The 19,247-nt window shown below is 33.3% G+C and overlaps 1 protein-coding gene across 1 annotated transcript in view; it reads right to left on the bottom strand.

The window, feature by feature from the left end:
• LOC125077253 (LIM domain transcription factor LMO4) overlaps positions 1–19,247 on the bottom strand; it is a 93,245-nt gene that overhangs the window by 36,135 nt on the left and 37,863 nt on the right. The window contains exon 3 of the mRNA XM_047689141.1: positions 955–1,113. Within this exon, the coding sequence (XP_047545097.1) occupies positions 955–1,113 (159 nt within the window). The remainder of the gene's footprint in view (positions 1–954; positions 1,114–19,247) is intronic.

Raw genomic sequence — 19,247 nt, 5'->3', positions numbered from 1 at the left:
TGACTGGTAATTAAATGCTCGCGTACTAATAAAGGAGGTTTTAATAAAGAAATTTAAAAAAGAAACTTTTTTATATAATTAAATGTTACTCATTATACGAAATATATGTTGTATTTTAAAATATAATTTAACTCAATTGGTCTGTTATTTTTAATCTATCGACTGAGTGTGGATTAAATATGAAACTACATATATGATTTTGTTTTCATATTGGAGATTTTTATCCGGTTGATAATTTACTCATCATCGAGCTTACTTATCTGTTGGTCGGTGCTAGTTTTTAATTTGACAATTAATAATTGAGTTTAATGTAATTTAAATATTGAATAAAGGATTTTGAATTTGAGTTTTTAGTTTGATTACATACTATTTTTGGAATAAATCTTTAATCACATATAAAACAAATGTTCTCATTTGTTTCAAATTAGATAATTTATTTATGGCGATAACAAATATTAATTTCAGATTTTGGTTTTCTCGGTATACTGATGTTATTATGTAATATCGTATTAACATACGGTACACGTGTAATAATCCCGATGTCATAAATTTTATCTTTGAATACTTGTATATATTTATAAATTTGCATCTTCTACACATTAAAAGGTGCCGCTAAGCTTAGGTATTTTAATAATGCTTCAGAGAACAGTCATTCTCTCTGTATAATGTTGCCTATTGATCAGATCTTTTGCAACATAATTTAATATTTTTATATGCTAAATAATCTTTTGTAAAATGTATATTATAATAGTATATTCGTATTTAACGAAATATTATTGCTGGGAAAGCAATACGAACAGCGGGAGGAAATCAATCATTTCTTCACGATATCGACGAAAATTAAAATTTATCTTATCGACTGATTATAATGATGTCAAAAGAGAGATAAAGTTAAGAATTTCTCTTTAAGAGTGATTTAATCGTTATGTATTTATTTTAAAACGTGATAAGTACCTATCGCCTTGCATGAGGTGTGAGCCGCATTTCGAGCACGCGAAGCATTTTATGTGGAAGACGTGGAGGGGCTGCTGTGGCGCGTTCGTCCTCATCACGAACTCGCTCGCGGGTATTGCCTGCCCGCACGCTGCGCACGCGCCGCTTGAGCCGAACATTCTGGAACAATAATGAGAACCAATTACATACATTATAGTTCTTAGTGTTATCAAGAGACTTCTCTTTTGTAACTTAATTAGTTGCACTAGATTTTAAATGCAGTTTAATTTCATTTGTATTACTAAAGTCAAAATCCAGTGTAAACGATATTTTTCTATATTGATTAATTCATTAATATTTTTTTCTAATATTCGATATATTAGAAAAATCGATACATAGATATTACTTTATAATTATGTAGAAATTTCGATTTTTTGGATTAGGTTTTGGATGAGGTTTTTTTTTTATTTTATTAATGTCGTTCGTGAATTCAACATCAATGGTGGAAATAAGGAAGTAATATCAACAACATGGATTCGTCGGAATATTCAATACATTTAACGATTGTAAGCTATGTTTTTAATTTGAAAGACATTATTCCAAAATATTTTCAACAATATTCGTTAATAGAGTTCAAAATTACACGTGATTTTAACGAGCATGTTGATCTAAATGTGTATCCATTTAATCGGAAACGAAAATATTTGTGGGAATGGATTGGTTGCTATCTATAACAGGAATAGGAAGGCAATAAAGCAAATTCGTGGATAACATTAACGGATCAATCGCAAGTGGTAGATTTATGATTGGAATAATTGCGGCTTTCACTATACAAACGAAAGCTGATAAAGTTTGGTTATCGTCTCAGCTGGAAGATGGCTATAGACTATATCAACAAAGGGCTTTCTCAAAATCTGAGTTATACAATGGGAATATGCCATAATACGCTTCACAAATTTGCGATCACAGTGAGACGGTCTTAGCACTATGAGACGCTGCTCGTTCTCCGGTAGATTTTCCCTCGGGAAGACTGTTGCGCCCTGCACGTGATGAAATAGTGTCTGTTACAATCCGTTCAATCAGCTGGGTAAGGATCTCGTGTCCCGATATGAAGGATTGGAGCTTATTTCATCAACACTACTTTCACTCAGCACAAAATACGAGATCCATTACAAATACAATTTTTGAATGTATAATAAATACGTGAAAAGGCAACGATGAATTGACGTGGGTATTGGTCATTGAACACTTGAGTAATTTCGGTTTTTTATCTAGGCAAACTAGAGTTTTATTGTCTTGTAAGTCTGTAAATTTTGATTTGAAGAACGTCTTCTAACTCGCATTGGAGCAGACTGGTAGACTTAATATATCATCATGAAGTCTAAAGACAACAATGTAAAGGTCATAACATTATAAAGTAGATTATATATACAAAAAGGTAACGTCAATAACATAAAAGATTTTTTTTAACTAAGAATGTTTTATTCAACTACTATAAGGCTTAAAATAAGTTAGTATTTACGTATCCGTAAAACCGCTAATTTTGAAATAAACTAATTTTAGTTTCTTTTTCCGTATATTTACTTTGATCTTCTAGAAAGGTTGAATTGCATACGCTATGTTGTAATGTGGTTAGCCTGTGAGAGTAGAGCAGAAGTAAATCCACCCACTCGTCTATATTGTATCTCTCTATAAACAGTAAATCAACTTTAGTATTTCTCAATTATTATTTTTAAGCGCAGACACGAAATCCATAATGTGAAAATACTTAATATAATATGTAAAAAGTAACTTCAGTAAGTATTTATCTAAATATTAGTAATATACACCACTTATTTTGTCGTCAATGCGTCACTAACTACGGAATCTAAGATTTTATCTTCGTTTTGCCTAATTTCACTGGCTCATTTTTCAAACTGACACACAGCAATACAAAATATTACCCTTTGTGGCAAGTGGGTGGTAGGGTACCACCACCACTCAGATTGGCTTGCACTGAGATCTACCGGAGAATATGAAGATTCTCCTTTTGTTTCTTTGTTTGACTTTAATCAGATCTGACAGTTGTTTTATTTCGGAACAATTTTACTATTTAACTTTTGTTAATGTATTTTGTAATTCTAACAATGAGGACGTATTTCTGTCGGGCAACAAAAAATATAACTAGCGAAGTATCGCGTACACGGCTGTGCAATGTAACCTATGGCTCGTAAAACTTTGATAAATGGATAATAAAACAAAATAATGACAGCGATAATAAAACTCTGTATATAAATTCTAGAACAGACGAGTAGTCAAGCTTTCTGACGGGTGTTAATCTATATGATGCTATTATTTCACAGATATAACTTTGTTTGAAGATGCAAAGAACGTTGTATACCGACATATTCGTTATTTTGTAACACAAATATAGCATTAATATTCGATTTTCATCAATAGTAATTGCATTTGAAACAGTAACACTGCTAGGAAGAGGGCTGGTTCATTTTTCGCCCAGAGGAACGGAATTGAGATTCAACATTACCGGTTGCATTCTTGCACTCACCAAAAATGTTTTTTTATTTGTATACTCTTATTTAAGTCATCAATGAAAATAATTCTTATGTATGGGTAATGTTGCTAGCATTCTTTCCACCACCATTTAAAAAAAAATATATATTTACTCTTTTTTTTAGCAAAAAATTGATAATATTTTGATGTTATTTACAAGTAGGTAAAATTGAATATATACCTAACATACCTATATTATTTTGATTATTTTATTTCATACATTTGTAAAGGTAACATATTATATAAAAAGCGACGCTAATTTTAACAGCACAACCAATTTAATATTTTAGGTAATGTTTGAGAACCCTATTGAATACGGCACAGTATGAAATAGCTGGTTAGGTATAAGTTTCCGAGATCACTTTATAATTACATACAATAATATTAGCCTTGATATAAATACGTTTAAACTTAATACAAATGTCAAATCTATTATGGTAAACATTAAAATAGCTCAAGCATTGAGCAATTATGCCTGTCAAGTCTAGAAACAAAACTTCCGGCAAAATCTTACATTATACACATAGGCCGACCAAATATAATCGTGTTTAGTTTTTTATAATGATTATAAGTGATTTATTGCAACACTAAACATGGGTTAAGGGCGAATTACCATTTAAGCGTGTAATTGAAGTTTAAAGCTATAATGAGTGTAAGCGTGTATGATAAGAAATAAAAGTATTAACATGGTCAATATCAAGTAATGGTTGTCAGTTCTATAAGTGTTTGAGACATTGAATGACTCGAGTGATTCGGGGAGGTTGGGGAAATGTGAACTTATAAATGACTGATTTTATCTTTATATGTATATAAATCTTCTGTACGTGTGTATGTATCTGAACTGATCATAACATTTGGACCGATGATTTTTTTGTGTATATTTAAGTGGATTCCTCGTTGTTTGTTGACGTTTTAGTTGTGAACTGGTAGGTGGCGCTGCGATTGGGAAGTAATTAAAATTCTGATTTTACCCAAACGACGATTCTGATGAACGATGAACCTTGTACTAAGATGTTATGTCCCTTGTATCTGTAGTTTCACTATCTTACACGCACCGGTGCACAAATATGTTAAGTATAATTGTTGGTAGAATATATGAGTGGGTGGTACCTACCCAGACGGATTCGCTTAAAGTCAAGTATAGGTAGGTATAAGTAGTTGATTGTTACGTTATAAAAATCAAACAGTTTGCAGTTTTTTGTACATTTCAGTCATGTAAAATTATGAAGTTAGCCACCGTACCTATTAGGTACATAAAAAGTATATTTTTTATATTTAAATAATGTTGTTATCGTATTATTTAACCGCTGCTTACGCCACCGCATCCCATTATTATGCATTACCGGTCACACATTGTAATAGAAATGTCTGATTAATTTAGTGGCTTCGATCGCATACATTACGTAGCAAACAACGCAAGCATCAATTTTCCCCAAGTCACCCAATAGCCACGAGGCCCTTGTTGCAGCTGTTGTCATTTAATGGCCTCATTTAATACTTAATGAGTAATTATTGCAGCGGCTATTACCATCGAACGGATTCGTATTATTTACAACCGTACTGAATATATTAATAAATCGTAACAATCCGTTCGAAGCCAATCAAAATTTAATTACCTGCGCTTCTCCACTCCGAAATAATTTGAAGCAAACATCGCTAAAAGATAAATTTGAAAGTCTTAAAAGATAAATTCACTTCAATCACTCGCAGCAAATAGGATTTCGTTTCATTTACTCCGGTAAGAGCGTTTTCAATTAAGGAACGCCCGACAAACAGTAGGTATCGGCGTATGAAGGTAAAATTAATTAAACCGAGCCAAGACAAACATGTACGAATCTATTTGTGTTGGACGCTCGCGAGGATGTGCGGTACACGATATACGAACTTGTCCCATCGATAAAAATGTTACGAATACGCCTTCAGAAATCAGAGATGAGTCTAAACTTATACGGGGAATATGAAACTTTTAATTCAGATTTGCGACGTAATAAACTTGTTCTTTAATAAATATTTTTGAAGCGTTTATTTCAACCCATTCGTTAAATTTCCAGCTTTGCTTTAATATGATGAGTATATATTATTCTACGTCAATGAATTACTTAACATTAATCAACTTTTTAGTGAAAGGGTACGAAATTAATCTCGAAGACTTTTAGATTACCTTCATATGTGTCACGGATTTATTAGAATTCGCAATCGGAACTAACTTTTAGGTTTCCTTTCAAACTGATATTAATTAAGACATGTGTAATGAGGAAGTTTGGTGTCTCCGCTACCAGCTAGTCGAAGTTTATTTGCCTTCGTTACGTGTAAAATTGAATACGTTGCCGTGAATCCTCATTAATTTAAGATGAAGACTGTATCTTGACATGTTATTTTATTCATTACGGGAATGTCTCGAGTCTGAATGTTCACGTGTCGAGTTTAGATTGTTACAAGGAACATAATTTAAAAGCTCTCGGGAGATCATTAGCGGATAAGGACAGGTGAGAAAGATTTCATGTTATATCTCCTTAACTTTTGACGTTACAGACAAATGATAAAACTAACTATAAACAATATATTTGATATTTTACACGCTTTATATTCGTTTCAGTTTAGCATTTAGTAAAAAGTGTATGTAAGATTCGTCAACTTAAATGAAATACACCTAAAGAAGTATTCTATTCAAGGTTCATTATGTCACTTTAATGAAACGAACAAAGTCCGAATTTAGACAAATGTAGAGAGGAAGACAATTTTAAATTTACAAAATAACACTAGAATAATTTGATAGCACCCAGCTGATGGCGGAACCCAGTAAATCGTTGTAGGTACTCCTCGAGTTTGAATGCATTTGGTTTATTGTGACGATTCTTATTATTAGTGATGACATTAAGAAACGGTCGTTTTAAAATGAATATTTAACAAAGATTTTAAAATAAAGTTCCTTATTTAAGTAACTCATTTTCCAATCTGTAATGAATTGTAAACAAAGATCAGATGCAAGGCTATAAAATCAAATAAAATAATTCGTCGTCAGTGTAACTACTAACTTACTTGTTCTATAAATTGAATAATATAAAGATTATTTTAAAATACATTCGATGTAAATTACTGAAAGAAATTAGCAATCAAATTAAAAAAAAAAATGTAAAAACCCCAAACCCTGCAACGCATAAGCGGCTTACCAACTTAATGGAACAAAACTTCGCGAGCAAATCCTCCCCGAGATTCCCAAAACTATGTTAGAAAGATGAAAGACGACGTTAATGTGAAAATTAAAATCAAACTAATTATTTAATGGGAACATCTTTTACTGTAAGTAGATTAGTTGTACACTCTGTTATTGATATTTTTTTAACTTTTATGAACTTAAATATGTTTAAATATCGATTTTTCGATTATATTGTTTTATTGTCATTGCCATATTTAATTTGAATACGATTATGATTGAGAGTTCAATAAGTCCGCCTACAAAATTGTACGGGACGGGATATCTTACTTGTTGCTTCCTATTCCTTCGTAGGAGATGAAGGTTTTATTTTTGTTTTCTCATGAATTATTTCATGGAGACTTATTCAAATTAGAAGATTATTTAAGCAATATGTGACCAAATTTACGTTTTAAAAATGCAGAGGATTTTTGATTCGAGTTCTTAATATAATAACGATTAATTTATTCTTATAGCCTTATTGCTGAGTTATTTATAATTTCTATTGTAAATATATTTACAGTCAACAGATTCGTTTTTTAATTTAGTACAAATTAATTACAGAATTATTATAAATTAATCTCTATTAATGATGCTTTTGTTTGATTTAATTAGGGCAAAATTAAAATGAATGTTGTACATGGTTCAAAGAACACGCAAGAAAATCTTCAGCAATTTACTAACATCTTATGCATGTAATAAAGATCGCTTACAGTATGCTAGTTACGGCAGTAATAAAGCAGGCGAGTTATCGGATGTCGTTATAATCACAATGCATGTTAGGACGGTGGTGTATCAAGTTAGCACGTCGTTAGCAAGAAACTCGTTAGCGGCGCGTGGCGTCGACAAGGCAAGAATTTGCTAATGACGCGTGCCGCCCGCTCGCTCGCAAGACGCAAGACGCGAGACGCAAGGCTTCGTAGAGGCAGTACTCGGCAGTCACATGATAAACTTACGTGTAAATCATGGAAAAATATATTTAAGCGTGAATTTGAATTTGTAACTCTTTTTGGGCTAGTGGTTTTTTTTTTTCATTATAATATTTTATTTTATAAAAATGTGAAATAAAATATTTAACTTGGCTAGCACAGTTTTTATTAAGAAATGAGATAATAAAATTGTTTATTTGATCGATTAAATACAACGAAGGTGATCGGAAGGCGTTGAAGATTTATTGCTTTCCGATAAAAATACATGGACCAATATAGGAAATGTAAATTTTCGGAACATCCCACACATGCAGCTACAATTAAAACGTTAAAAAAAATAAACTATCGGTTTTTATAAACATTAACGCACAACCGTGAAGCAATCTCGTATTCAAATTGACATAGGTAGTAAAACAACAGAGCCTCCGGACTAAGTTCCATAAACTCGTTCCGAACTCCCCTCTACACACTCTATCGGCGATTTTTAATTAAGTCCCTAGCGAGCGTCGAGCGAGCAAAGTAACACCATCAATTCATTATCCTAAACTCCGGCCCGATTGTTCCTCGCTCGCTACTTACGCAAACTTTCATTTTAATCAAGCGTTTAATTAAAAATTATCCGAGAAAAACAAAATAAGCCCGTTAGGGCGGTCTGAAACTAATTAAGGCGCATACGATGAGCCGTCCGACAACAGCGGCCGTGAGGTGAGCGTCCTTTAATTAAACGCCTGTTCTACTCCAGTGGCCGCCCGCGCCGCTCACCGAACTATTACTGTGCCGCCGCCGGTCGCGGAAAGTCTACAAGTGTTGTGCGTTCTGTGCGCCCATCCGCATTCTTATTGCGCCAATCGCGTAATAAATCGCTTCTTAAAATAAGTTTTTATAACAAGCGTAAATTTAATCCTCTCCTTAAGAAGGGAGGAGGTTTTTGTTCAGTAGTAGAAAATGAACGGGCAGTTGCTTTCCAAGTCGTTAAAAAAGATTTCCTATACTCCTGGATCTTAGAACAAAGCTATTTTATTGATATACAATACAACAAATAATATTAAACATTTTTAACTAAATTCTGATACAGTTACTGTTTTGGGTTTATTTATAGGAATCCATGTTAGTAATGAAACGAATTAATAATGGAAATTTGATATAAAAATATGATACGTGTAGTTTATATTTGGTTGAAAACGTAAATCAAAATTGTAAATAAAAGTATATTATTATACTAAAACATAGCACAAAACCGATATACCCAAATAAAACAGAACGATGGCGGAGTAGACGCAAACTTTTCTAATTAATGTTAATTTATCAATTAACTTGCGCTAAGAATTAATTATCTCAGTATTACGATCCCTGACTTTATTAATAAACTTCCACTAATCAATCTTCTAAAATAGCCCGGGAGGAATATGGAAAATCTAGTAATTACTACTTATGAAATTACTAGTTGTTTATTTAGGTTAAATTCATTTAAGATTTTGTTTTGTACTTTCCAACAGCAGAAGAGAATTTGATGTGGCAGACGGTATGATATGTTTTTATCAGATTTGGAAAATACATTGCTTAAGCGTTATCTCTTGTAATTACATCGAAGTTAGTCTGAAAACAAAAGAATGCCGATCAATTAGGCAAACGTTCATAGTATATATAATTGAACACAAAATAGCTGCGAGATAAATATCATAGTGCACAAGTGTGTGTGTGCAAACAAAAGTGGAGTCTCTTTTTCTTCAGTTCAAAATCCGATGAGTGGACACAAGCGACAAGACCGGTTAGCTTAGGCGCAGGATTTTCAAGTGCATTACGAGGCACGGGAGTACAAACTTTTTGACAGAAAACCCCAATAACTTTTTAATGGTCGGAACAAAATCAATAAATAAATGAATTAAAAAAAATAACTTATTTTTAGCGTTGTCTAATGGGCACGAATAAAGAGAAGTTAGTCTGGTGGTAGGGATTTGCGCAAGCCTTTTAGGGTATCACATATTCTGTCACTAAAAAGCAATCCATCCAAACCGACATACTGGCGATGTAAGGTATTGGTTCTATTTCTTACGGCCCCAATGTTTATAAGCGGTGGTGACCATTTGCCCTGCTGCATGACTTTATTATAAAAATACCTTATTCGCTAATATCAGTACAATAATTATATTCATTTACTTAGGTGTCCAATTTATTATTAATTTGATAACGTTTAAGGCAAACGCCAGGATCAACTGCAACATTGGAAAGCGTCCCATCCTCCGAAACTTCCTCTTCATATCCGAAGTTATTTATGTACAATCTTTTTTCCCCAAAAGTTAATATAAAAACTTAATAATGTCCAATACAGAAGTATTTGAAAGGTTACGTATTATGTACATGTACATGTGAGCTATACTAAATCTGCTTGCAAAAATAATAATCATCAAAATCGGGAGATCTAATATATTTTTATATACATGTAAAAATGTTTTGAGAATATTCTAATTTAGTAAAACTCTATTTAAATTATAAAATGCCAGTATATTAATGTATATGAATTTATAACTAAAGGAGGTCTATTTTGACAAAGAAATGAAAGCTTATTAAGACGATGGATATATTTTTTTTATAAATAACCGATTATATTTTAAAATGTTCATAGTATTAAGATAAATCATTATTTTACCCTAACTATAATAACATATTTTTCTTAATAAAATCACAAACTGGTTTGTATTATTTATGAGCCACAAATTTTAATTAATTGACAATTAATATAATATAAACGGTTAATATATAATATCAAATGATGCATTTAGCGTTTGTAGATTTAGCATTAATTCAAAACATTTAAAATATGCTGTTCGTCCAGTTTTTGTAATGAACCCAAATATTTTTTTTATCAAACATATCTCAGAGTTATTTTAAAACGCTCGTTTGTAAACTTAATATTTTTTATCAGAAATTGACGTTCGAACAAAATATTGAACGATAGAACCACTAATTCATAATTCCAGTCACATTTAATTAAAGTAATAAGCATCGGTCAACACATCAGATTTAATTGGCCACGAGCGCGCGTATTAATTACACCAATTATCTGTAACATTCATAAATAATAATAATTTATTGCTGGCAACATTTGTCAAAAGCCGCGCTCACACGATGAGCTAATCGACTATCACCGCTAATTGCCCCCGTCCCCGGCGCCCACCTGCCCGCGCCCCGCGCGCCCCCCGGGAGGGACCCGGTACGGTGCAGGTCCCGCTCCCCGCTTGCCGCTAACTAATTAGATAAGTTTGCAACTCCACTGTACTTCTGGTGCCCCGCTCTGCCGTTAAGCATCAATCTTTTTAATTAAACATTTTTGACGCTGCAATGCGATTAGCCATCGAACTCATTTATATGCTAATAAACAAAATTATATTTATCACTTGAATACCAAAATTAATACAAAATATTATTAAATACGCTTTTTAAAATTTTAATTAAGACGTATAATTGTATCGAAATACTATCTCGATTAAGTTATAGACATACCTAAGCTTAAATTAAATAAGCAAATATGTTACTGGCGTAATTAATTAACGATTCAAACGTATTATTTAAAAACATTTAGGTACTTAATTAAACTCGATTTGAATAGTGCAAAAACAAGGTTATCTTTATGTTTTATTAATGTGCGTATTAGTTTGATTTTGTAAGATTTGATTAATTAAGAAATTTGTTAATTCGCATTATGTTACATTCGAAAATAATTATTTTATGATAACGTTATGGAAATTTCGCCGGTATAATTATAATAAACAAATAATTTACACCGCATATCGATCTATCGGTCTAATAAAACAAGTGTGGAGCTATTATAGATCAGAGTTGGACAATATATCAGCAGTTACAATAGCTCATTGTCCGTCGCTCAGTCTGATTAAATAAATAAAGGGGTGCCGATCTGAGACGCTCGCAAAGATCTTATCCTGCAGATCGCGACGTTTATAGAACTCGCGATGTATGCCGAAGTGATCTCTCTATCTATTACTATAAGGGCTTTTTATCTCTGAATATAATCGTGACCATCTAATCTGTAGCAGCTTTTTCAGCGCCCCGCAACGCGAGTTTGATCTTTATTTCGATTGTTTTTGACGATGTCTCGAATGGCGTGCGTGTCTCGTTAGTTAGACTATAAGATGCGACTAAGATGGATGATCGTCTTTCAAAATAGGAAGGTACATACTATTTCTATAGTAGTTCGGTGGGCCGTGAAATAAACTAATTGATATTGCTTTCTTTCGCTGACTTGCAAAAGCTACTGTCATTTATAATAAGGAATTATCGCAAGGTGCATATCTATCTTAAAATTCTGCATTGATTCGATATAAGAATAACATTGAGTTCACAGATACTCAAACTACTGCTGCTTACAATAATAATAATGTTATTTGAGCGAAAACAAGGAATAATAAATTATAGATCTGAACAGGCATATATTAACATTGTTAATGAATCTCGACGCACATTTGTGTTGTGTCCAGGGCGATCGTTAGGGTGCTTTATTTAGGGTAAAAGGCTCAGTAATTGGACGAGCCGGATGCAGCGCACTCACAGGTGCTTGCTCGGTGCGTACTCCCTCTTGTGGCGATCGCAGGAAATGAGAACTAATTTAAATTTCTTCCGTGGCGAATCGATTAACAGCGACGCCCTTAAATCATTCCCTCTGCACGGTTATGATATACGATACAAAAATAATGAGCTGCCAGCTTAATACTTAATAGGTTGACATTAAAAGCCGGTAAATTAGCTTGACGGAATATTTCTTTGGGAATTCCAATTTATTTTTAATTTATATATATTCGAATATCTTGTGATCTAAAGAATAGTTTATTTAATTCAATGAAACTAAAACATTTCGCTCAACACAATTAAGTCGACAAAAGTTACGATAAGCCGTTCCGTAAACGGGTTAAGAGCTAAGTTCATGTTTATTCATAGTCGGATTGTTGGCCACAATCTGCACAGAATCTCGGCACGAAACTCATTTTTCAACTTCATAAATTATCGGCCGATATCTGAGGCCGTTCCTACCTTAATGAGGTTGTAAACAACAGTCTAATTAAACTCCTTAATCGCAAAACTCAAACGGTTACCGCTTTTAAAACAAAACCTCGCAATTTTCGAGCGACCACCGCGTAAATAGCTTTCGTTATATCGGGCCGGCGATCGCGGCTCATTACCTTCACCCCTCCCTAATTAGATACCCTTCCTTCCGTCCCCTGCTGTACCCCTGTCCTGTCCGGATTGTTTTCTAATAATTCCTTAATTTAGGTACAATTTAAACTCCCCATCACACCTAAATGGTTTGTTTAAGTTTAACACATATATCAAATTTGATTAAAATCTCATTTAGAAATTATTGTATTCGTTTGTATTTTAGGAAGATTGCATTAAGGGAAACCTGTTTAGAATGTTGTCTATCTCTTCATATATATTGGCCGAGAACGTTTCTTTTCATCGCGGATAACAAGTTATGATATTATACTGCAAAGTATTCTTATCCAATTCGTGATCGTATAATGAACAATTATATTTTTTTTATTAAATTCAATCATTTATTTATACTTAAAAAACTGCACGATTTAATTGAATATTGTTTCTAAAGGCGTTAAATGGAAAGTTTATGCGGAGGTCGGATTTTCATAAAATGAATTATTTCGACTTCGATTTTTTTATTTTAGTTTGTTGAGCTATTTTACATTTTAACTTAGCATAGTATATTGATGACAATATTTATAATAATATCTGCATATATACAATAGTAGTTTATTTGTTTCTGTTTTTGAAGGAGCTAGTCTCAGGAACTACTGGTCCAATTTGAATCCAGCCCATTTATCGGGGCATATAGGTCATTTATAAATCACGCTACGACCAATAGGAACGAAGTATTAATGAAAAATGTTGCAAAAACAGGGGAAAATTATTCCTTTTGAGAGCTTTCGTTGCGTGCGCTGCGTAAACGGTTAAAGTTTCGCAAAAAGCTTGTATGACAGAATGTGTAATATATGTATATAAGTATGAGTAGCTAGTTATGTATAAACAAGGCTTCAACTTCCGTTTTTCATGTTCACAGGGATATTACTGAGAATTTAGTTTTACTAGTGACTGTTGCAATTGTAATGTGTGGAATTTTCTTAATCGTCTCGATTACATACAGAAGTTTTGACTTGTTAAAAAAAAATAAGAATATTTTGTCAATAATTTTTCGTCTATAAATTCCATATTAGATTAGAGTTTTTAATGTACATTAATAATATTGTCATTTTATTCATCATTTTATTGTCATTTCATTGTCATTTATTCTTGAGGTTGTCCAGTAATAGGATTGAGCAACTCGGTTGCCGTAACCGGTAACCGTATAAAAGATATTTTTTTTTTAAATCCAGAATAATAAATAGTTATACATACTAAAGTTCATAGTTGATGTTAAGAGAGAATTTTCTAGTTAATACATAAAGTATATTTAGTAACGATTATATTTATGACAGAGATCTATTTTGGACATTGCTCAGTTTTAGGAAAAATAAAACTCAAACTTGTCAATTTTTCTGTTTAGGAAAATCTGTTATTTAGGCTTAATTATAAATGCATCATACATTTAATAAACAATGAAAAACCCGCCTTAACAAGAGCAAAGTACTTTAACAAAAAAAAATGTAAATCTCAGATAAAAATCAATCAAACGATAAATAAAATATGAACGAGATTTTAAAAAATCTTATATAATATAACGATTGATAATAATCAGTGAGGCGAGTCACGTGGTCACCGTACAACGAGGAGCAACTTCGGCGGGCGTCGCGGCACAAAAGAGTTTTTTCGCCGTAATAGACGTCCCATCGACATCATTAACGTATCGACAGAGTTAGCCGCGCAGTTATTCGCTAATGTGACAACAACACAGAGAAAGCCCGCCGCAAACGAGCTATCTTTTCGGGTAAGGTCTGGGGCACACCGTGACATTTAATATACGACATTTTGGTCAAAATCAATTTATGGAATTGAGACAGTAAATCCTGATTGCATTTTTAGGCAACATAAGAAATCATCTCGTTATACAACAGTAAAATATCATCATTTTTATTTATTTTAACTTTGTATTGAATTGGAATGATAAGTTACACTTATTTATGAACATTCAAAAACAAAATTTCACTCTATGATTACTGTAAGGGTTTTTTAAGTCAAAAATGTAAATAAATCTGATGTCTGGTCTTATGTTCTTTGTGTTTGACGGTGTATTTTTAAGAAGCATATTATTAGGAAGGATGTAATTTCATAATGACAGACGACATCGCCACCCTGCGAACCAATTTCATACGAGTAGACAATAATCTATGAAAATTAATTCGGAAGAATTTTATTAAAACATTAAATATATATATATATATATAGTTAAGTTGGTTTGTACCTAGTGTGTTCCAAGCAGGGGGTGTATTCTAATCGCGCGTTAGCGTGCCCCGTTTTTGTGCTAACGAACAGGTTGCGTTAAGACGACGTCGGATCGAGTCCGACGGGGAATTTCGCCTCATTAAAAGTTGTGACCTGCGGAGGCAATTTAGAGGCCCGCGACTTCACTGTTACTTATTAACGAACTCACTTCACACTATCACTTGGCATTTGGTCGCCTCGCGACTGACTTCGTTCGGTCTTGAAATGTCAATTCTTTCCTAAAACGGCGATGCGCGCCTTGTCGTAAGCTATTTAGTCGAATGGATTTCATGCCTGTGCACTTTTTTCATATACAAATGCAGTCATAAAAGGACATAATTGGGTATGGTTGGTTTTGATTTTTGTAGAATTCAACCATAGTAATTTGATTGTATACATCAATATTCAACGAGCTCTTTTATAGGTTAACTGGCAAGAACTTATCAACTTATTATATTCTTAAAATAAAAAAACATACAGAAATTTTAGAACTGATAAGCTACATACGACACGAAAACTTGGTCTTACCTTATATTATTTCTTGTGTAAAATTTAGTTTATTTATTTATTTATTTATATATGGATAACAGTTTTATGAAACTTTTTATGAAACTAATATTATAGAAAATTGCCATAATGCAAATTAAATAATATATAGGTATTTTAATTGCAAATCGACACTCAATATTTATAGTTTTTCGCGACAATCCGGTGTCAAACATGCAGGGTACATTCTGAAGACCTCCCGAATAATGGCTTCGATCGCGTTAGTTGAACGAGGGAACGAATTTGATGACTTCAACATCTTGACATCGCTTTTGGAGGAATATAGGCTATTGCACCTCAAACAGTGAATATCGCAGTTGAAGCAATCACGATTTCTAGTCGACAAAGAATGTTATCAATTCAGTCCTATTTAAATTTCTCTAGAAGAACAGAACAGAATTTTCTAGAAGACAAATTTTAAATCGGTTATATTTTTGTTAAAATTTTATTGAATGATAAATTTTAATAGCGCCGCTAAGTAATAATTTGTTACCGTGTTTCAATTTCGGAATTATTTTGTCGCTTTTAATAATTTTGAAAGGACAATAGCCGTTATTAGTATAGATTAATTACTTAATTAACAGTGACCGTACTGTACTGGTAATTGTACCGTAGCTGGCGTCCAGTCACCAGACGCGTCTATTTCGAACTTTCTAATACGCTGTTCATCAACAAATTCATTATGTCGTAAAGGAGCGTGCGAGACCGAAATATCGCGGGGCTCGTAAAACCGCTCGTAAAGACGTTTGTTTACTAATTCGAGTGGGGCAGGTGGGGCGAGGGATGCTGCGAATAATAGGTTTACTAATATACTACACGTAAAAATTGAAAAATTCGCCGGGAAATAAAAAATAAGATGTGTTGTTTTATTAATGATTTTCTTTATGGGATATTATTAATGACTTGAAATTTCCTACATTAGTAAATTATTTTTTTTAACAGCGAAGCTTGCGTATGGATAACGTCATAGCGTATAACGTCAATATTCATACAGGTTGATGAGTTAAAGTTTAGTTCGCAATGATTGTATAATTTATTTATGAATAAATCTTTTAAAATTATTTATTTAAATTAAAAAATATATTATCGCAGTATTCTACCGTATCGGTTGAATCTACATGCCGAACCAGTAGTTCGTATCTTTATTTTTCGTTTAATATTCTAAAAATAAAAATTACGTTCATAAGTATTTTTAAGAATCCACGCGTAGGAAGCAATTTTGTATTTTTTTTTAAATATGGTCACCATATATTTTTAAGAAAGCCACGAACACTAATATGTTTTAAATATCCGAACTACAGTAATAATTATAATATGATATGATAGCTAACTATGAATTTGACCGCGTCCAAACTCTACTACAATCAGTTACAAAACTCAATCACAAATACTAGTATATTTAAAAATAAAATTACATTGAATAAGATAAATCAATTTAAACACAAAGTTAAGACAAACGGAACAGCTGACATTTGACTACTTGTTATAAGGCTGCAACTATTTCACACACGTCGTAGTCATGCGAGGTTAACACATGAGGTTAATTAAGATCAGAGGCGGATCTATAACTAGTTGCGCTCAAACTTGCCGGGAACTAGGTAATTGATACGATTTGATCGTCATCGCAACCGCGCTCGTTTCCATCGAAATCAAATTTGTTTCGTTAATTTACTTCATTCAGCTGTAATTTGGTTAATTATCTCTGTGTACGTTACGTGGTGATCTTGCTTAAAGATGACATTGAGTTTAGGCGATACATGTTTTTGCTCTTATTCGGTATGAACGACTTAAACAAAATAAACACAATATCAATGGAAAATATAAATGAAATAAGTTTATCATGATATGATACGATTTCTGTGATTATGAAGATCGTTGCAAGTTCTAAACGTGCAGATTGAATTGTCAAATTATGTAATATTTTTGTTCATAATATACGCATGTATACATGCGTTTGTGGTAAAAAAAAAATGCTGAAAATAGAATGTAAAAACAAACAGAATTCATAAAAGGGGTCTCGACACCTGTCAGCGGCTATCTCCTGCCTGCACACCAAATATGATCTTCCCGTCCAATAAATTTCGTTGTATGACAAGTTAAAACTTCTGCAAACTGAATCTCGGCTAGTAATATTAAAAATTCCTTTGACAGTAGTGGCTATCGAATAATGATTTGTGTACGTCATGCCGGCTTCCACTGTCATACTTACGCCAAAAATTTCACCAGCGATTTTTTTTTTGCCTATTTTCGACGACTAGCCGGACGCTGGGCACAGCGTTTATTTATTAACAAAATTCGTACGTCTACCTAACACGTCTCGTCCGTTTACTTTCAGTAGTCTAATAGCATCCGTGTAACAATGGCATAGAGTTCCAAATTCGACACCTTGTCGAGTCCGAGTTGAGTCGTTATCGGGCGAGCGGGTACCGTTTACGAGGCTGCATAGGCGCGACGCAGCAATGCGCTCGTGCGCTCCACCCATATCAATTTCGAATAGGTTTCCTATCCTATTCGGCCAGCACGGGGAGATTGCGTTTTGATCGTTTTGTGTGTAAAACTGTTGCCCTAAATTAAACGCTTTAATAATAGAATAGAAATAAAACCAGACGCTCGGTTCTGTTGACGGACGTATTGGCATGTAAAAATCGAGCGGAGCGTTCGGATTTGCTTTTAATATTTTATGAATTAGTCGCTCGTAACATATATGTAAATAGGGTCTCACCCCCGATCACGGACGAGTGCATCGATTCAGAGTATCATCAATTACAAACAAGTTCCAATTAGAGATAGTGCAGTTACAAATCAAATTTAACCGAGAGTCCTGTACGAGAGTCGTTCACTAATTAGAGCTGCGGGCGAGGTGCCTCCTGCGAACTAATCAGGTGGCTAAATAATGTAGTCGTGACGGCGTCGTTAGCGCTCGTGAGACAGACGTTATTAATTAACATCACTCTCCCCGCACACACGCCCTCCCCCACCTTCACCCCCCGGCTGGCCCGTGTGTCGCCTGCGTGCGGGGATCGTCTCGTTTCTGTGGATATTGTACATCAATTTGAATTTTCTAATAAATGTGTTCATTAACATAGTGCTCATTTAAAGAATTATTTGGATATATTTAACAGAACTAAATTTTCTATCTAGTCAGAACACAACACATAAGTAAGTTCTACCCATATCCGTATTCTTACTAAATTTTCAATCATTTACTTAAAATTATTTTCATTAATGTTATGCCAGCACCAAACCAATTTATAAAATAACGCATCAACGTAAGTCGAAAACCTTTTTAATAAACCTCTTTTCAGCTCGCATCTGGTCTAGACTGCCGATGGCCTTGCACTGTAAGACAATTTCCAATTAAGAAGCTGGAGTCAATTTATATAACAAAGACTGGTTGGTGTACACACGCCATGATCGGCTCATCTCGTGAATTTCTCGTGGCCTTCTGAACATGACTTCGGCGTGCTCTGACGAACCCGCTCTGACATGTTCAATAACTCTTACGACATCAATAAACTGTTGACAGACACTATTACATTTTCGTATAAACAATTTGGTGTTTAAATATAATTTGGTATCTGTTTTCATTATTCAGACTGTACAAAGAAAATAATATCTAAATTATGATAACTCAAAATCAATCAATAATCTAC

Source organism: Vanessa atalanta, chromosome 3, assembly GCF_905147765.1.
Source record: "Vanessa atalanta chromosome 3, ilVanAtal1.2, whole genome shotgun sequence".
Lineage (NCBI taxonomy): Eukaryota > Metazoa > Arthropoda > Insecta > Lepidoptera > Nymphalidae > Vanessa > Vanessa atalanta.
The sequence above is the reverse complement of the archived record's forward strand: the minus strand, read 5'-3'. Positions and strand labels throughout refer to the sequence as shown.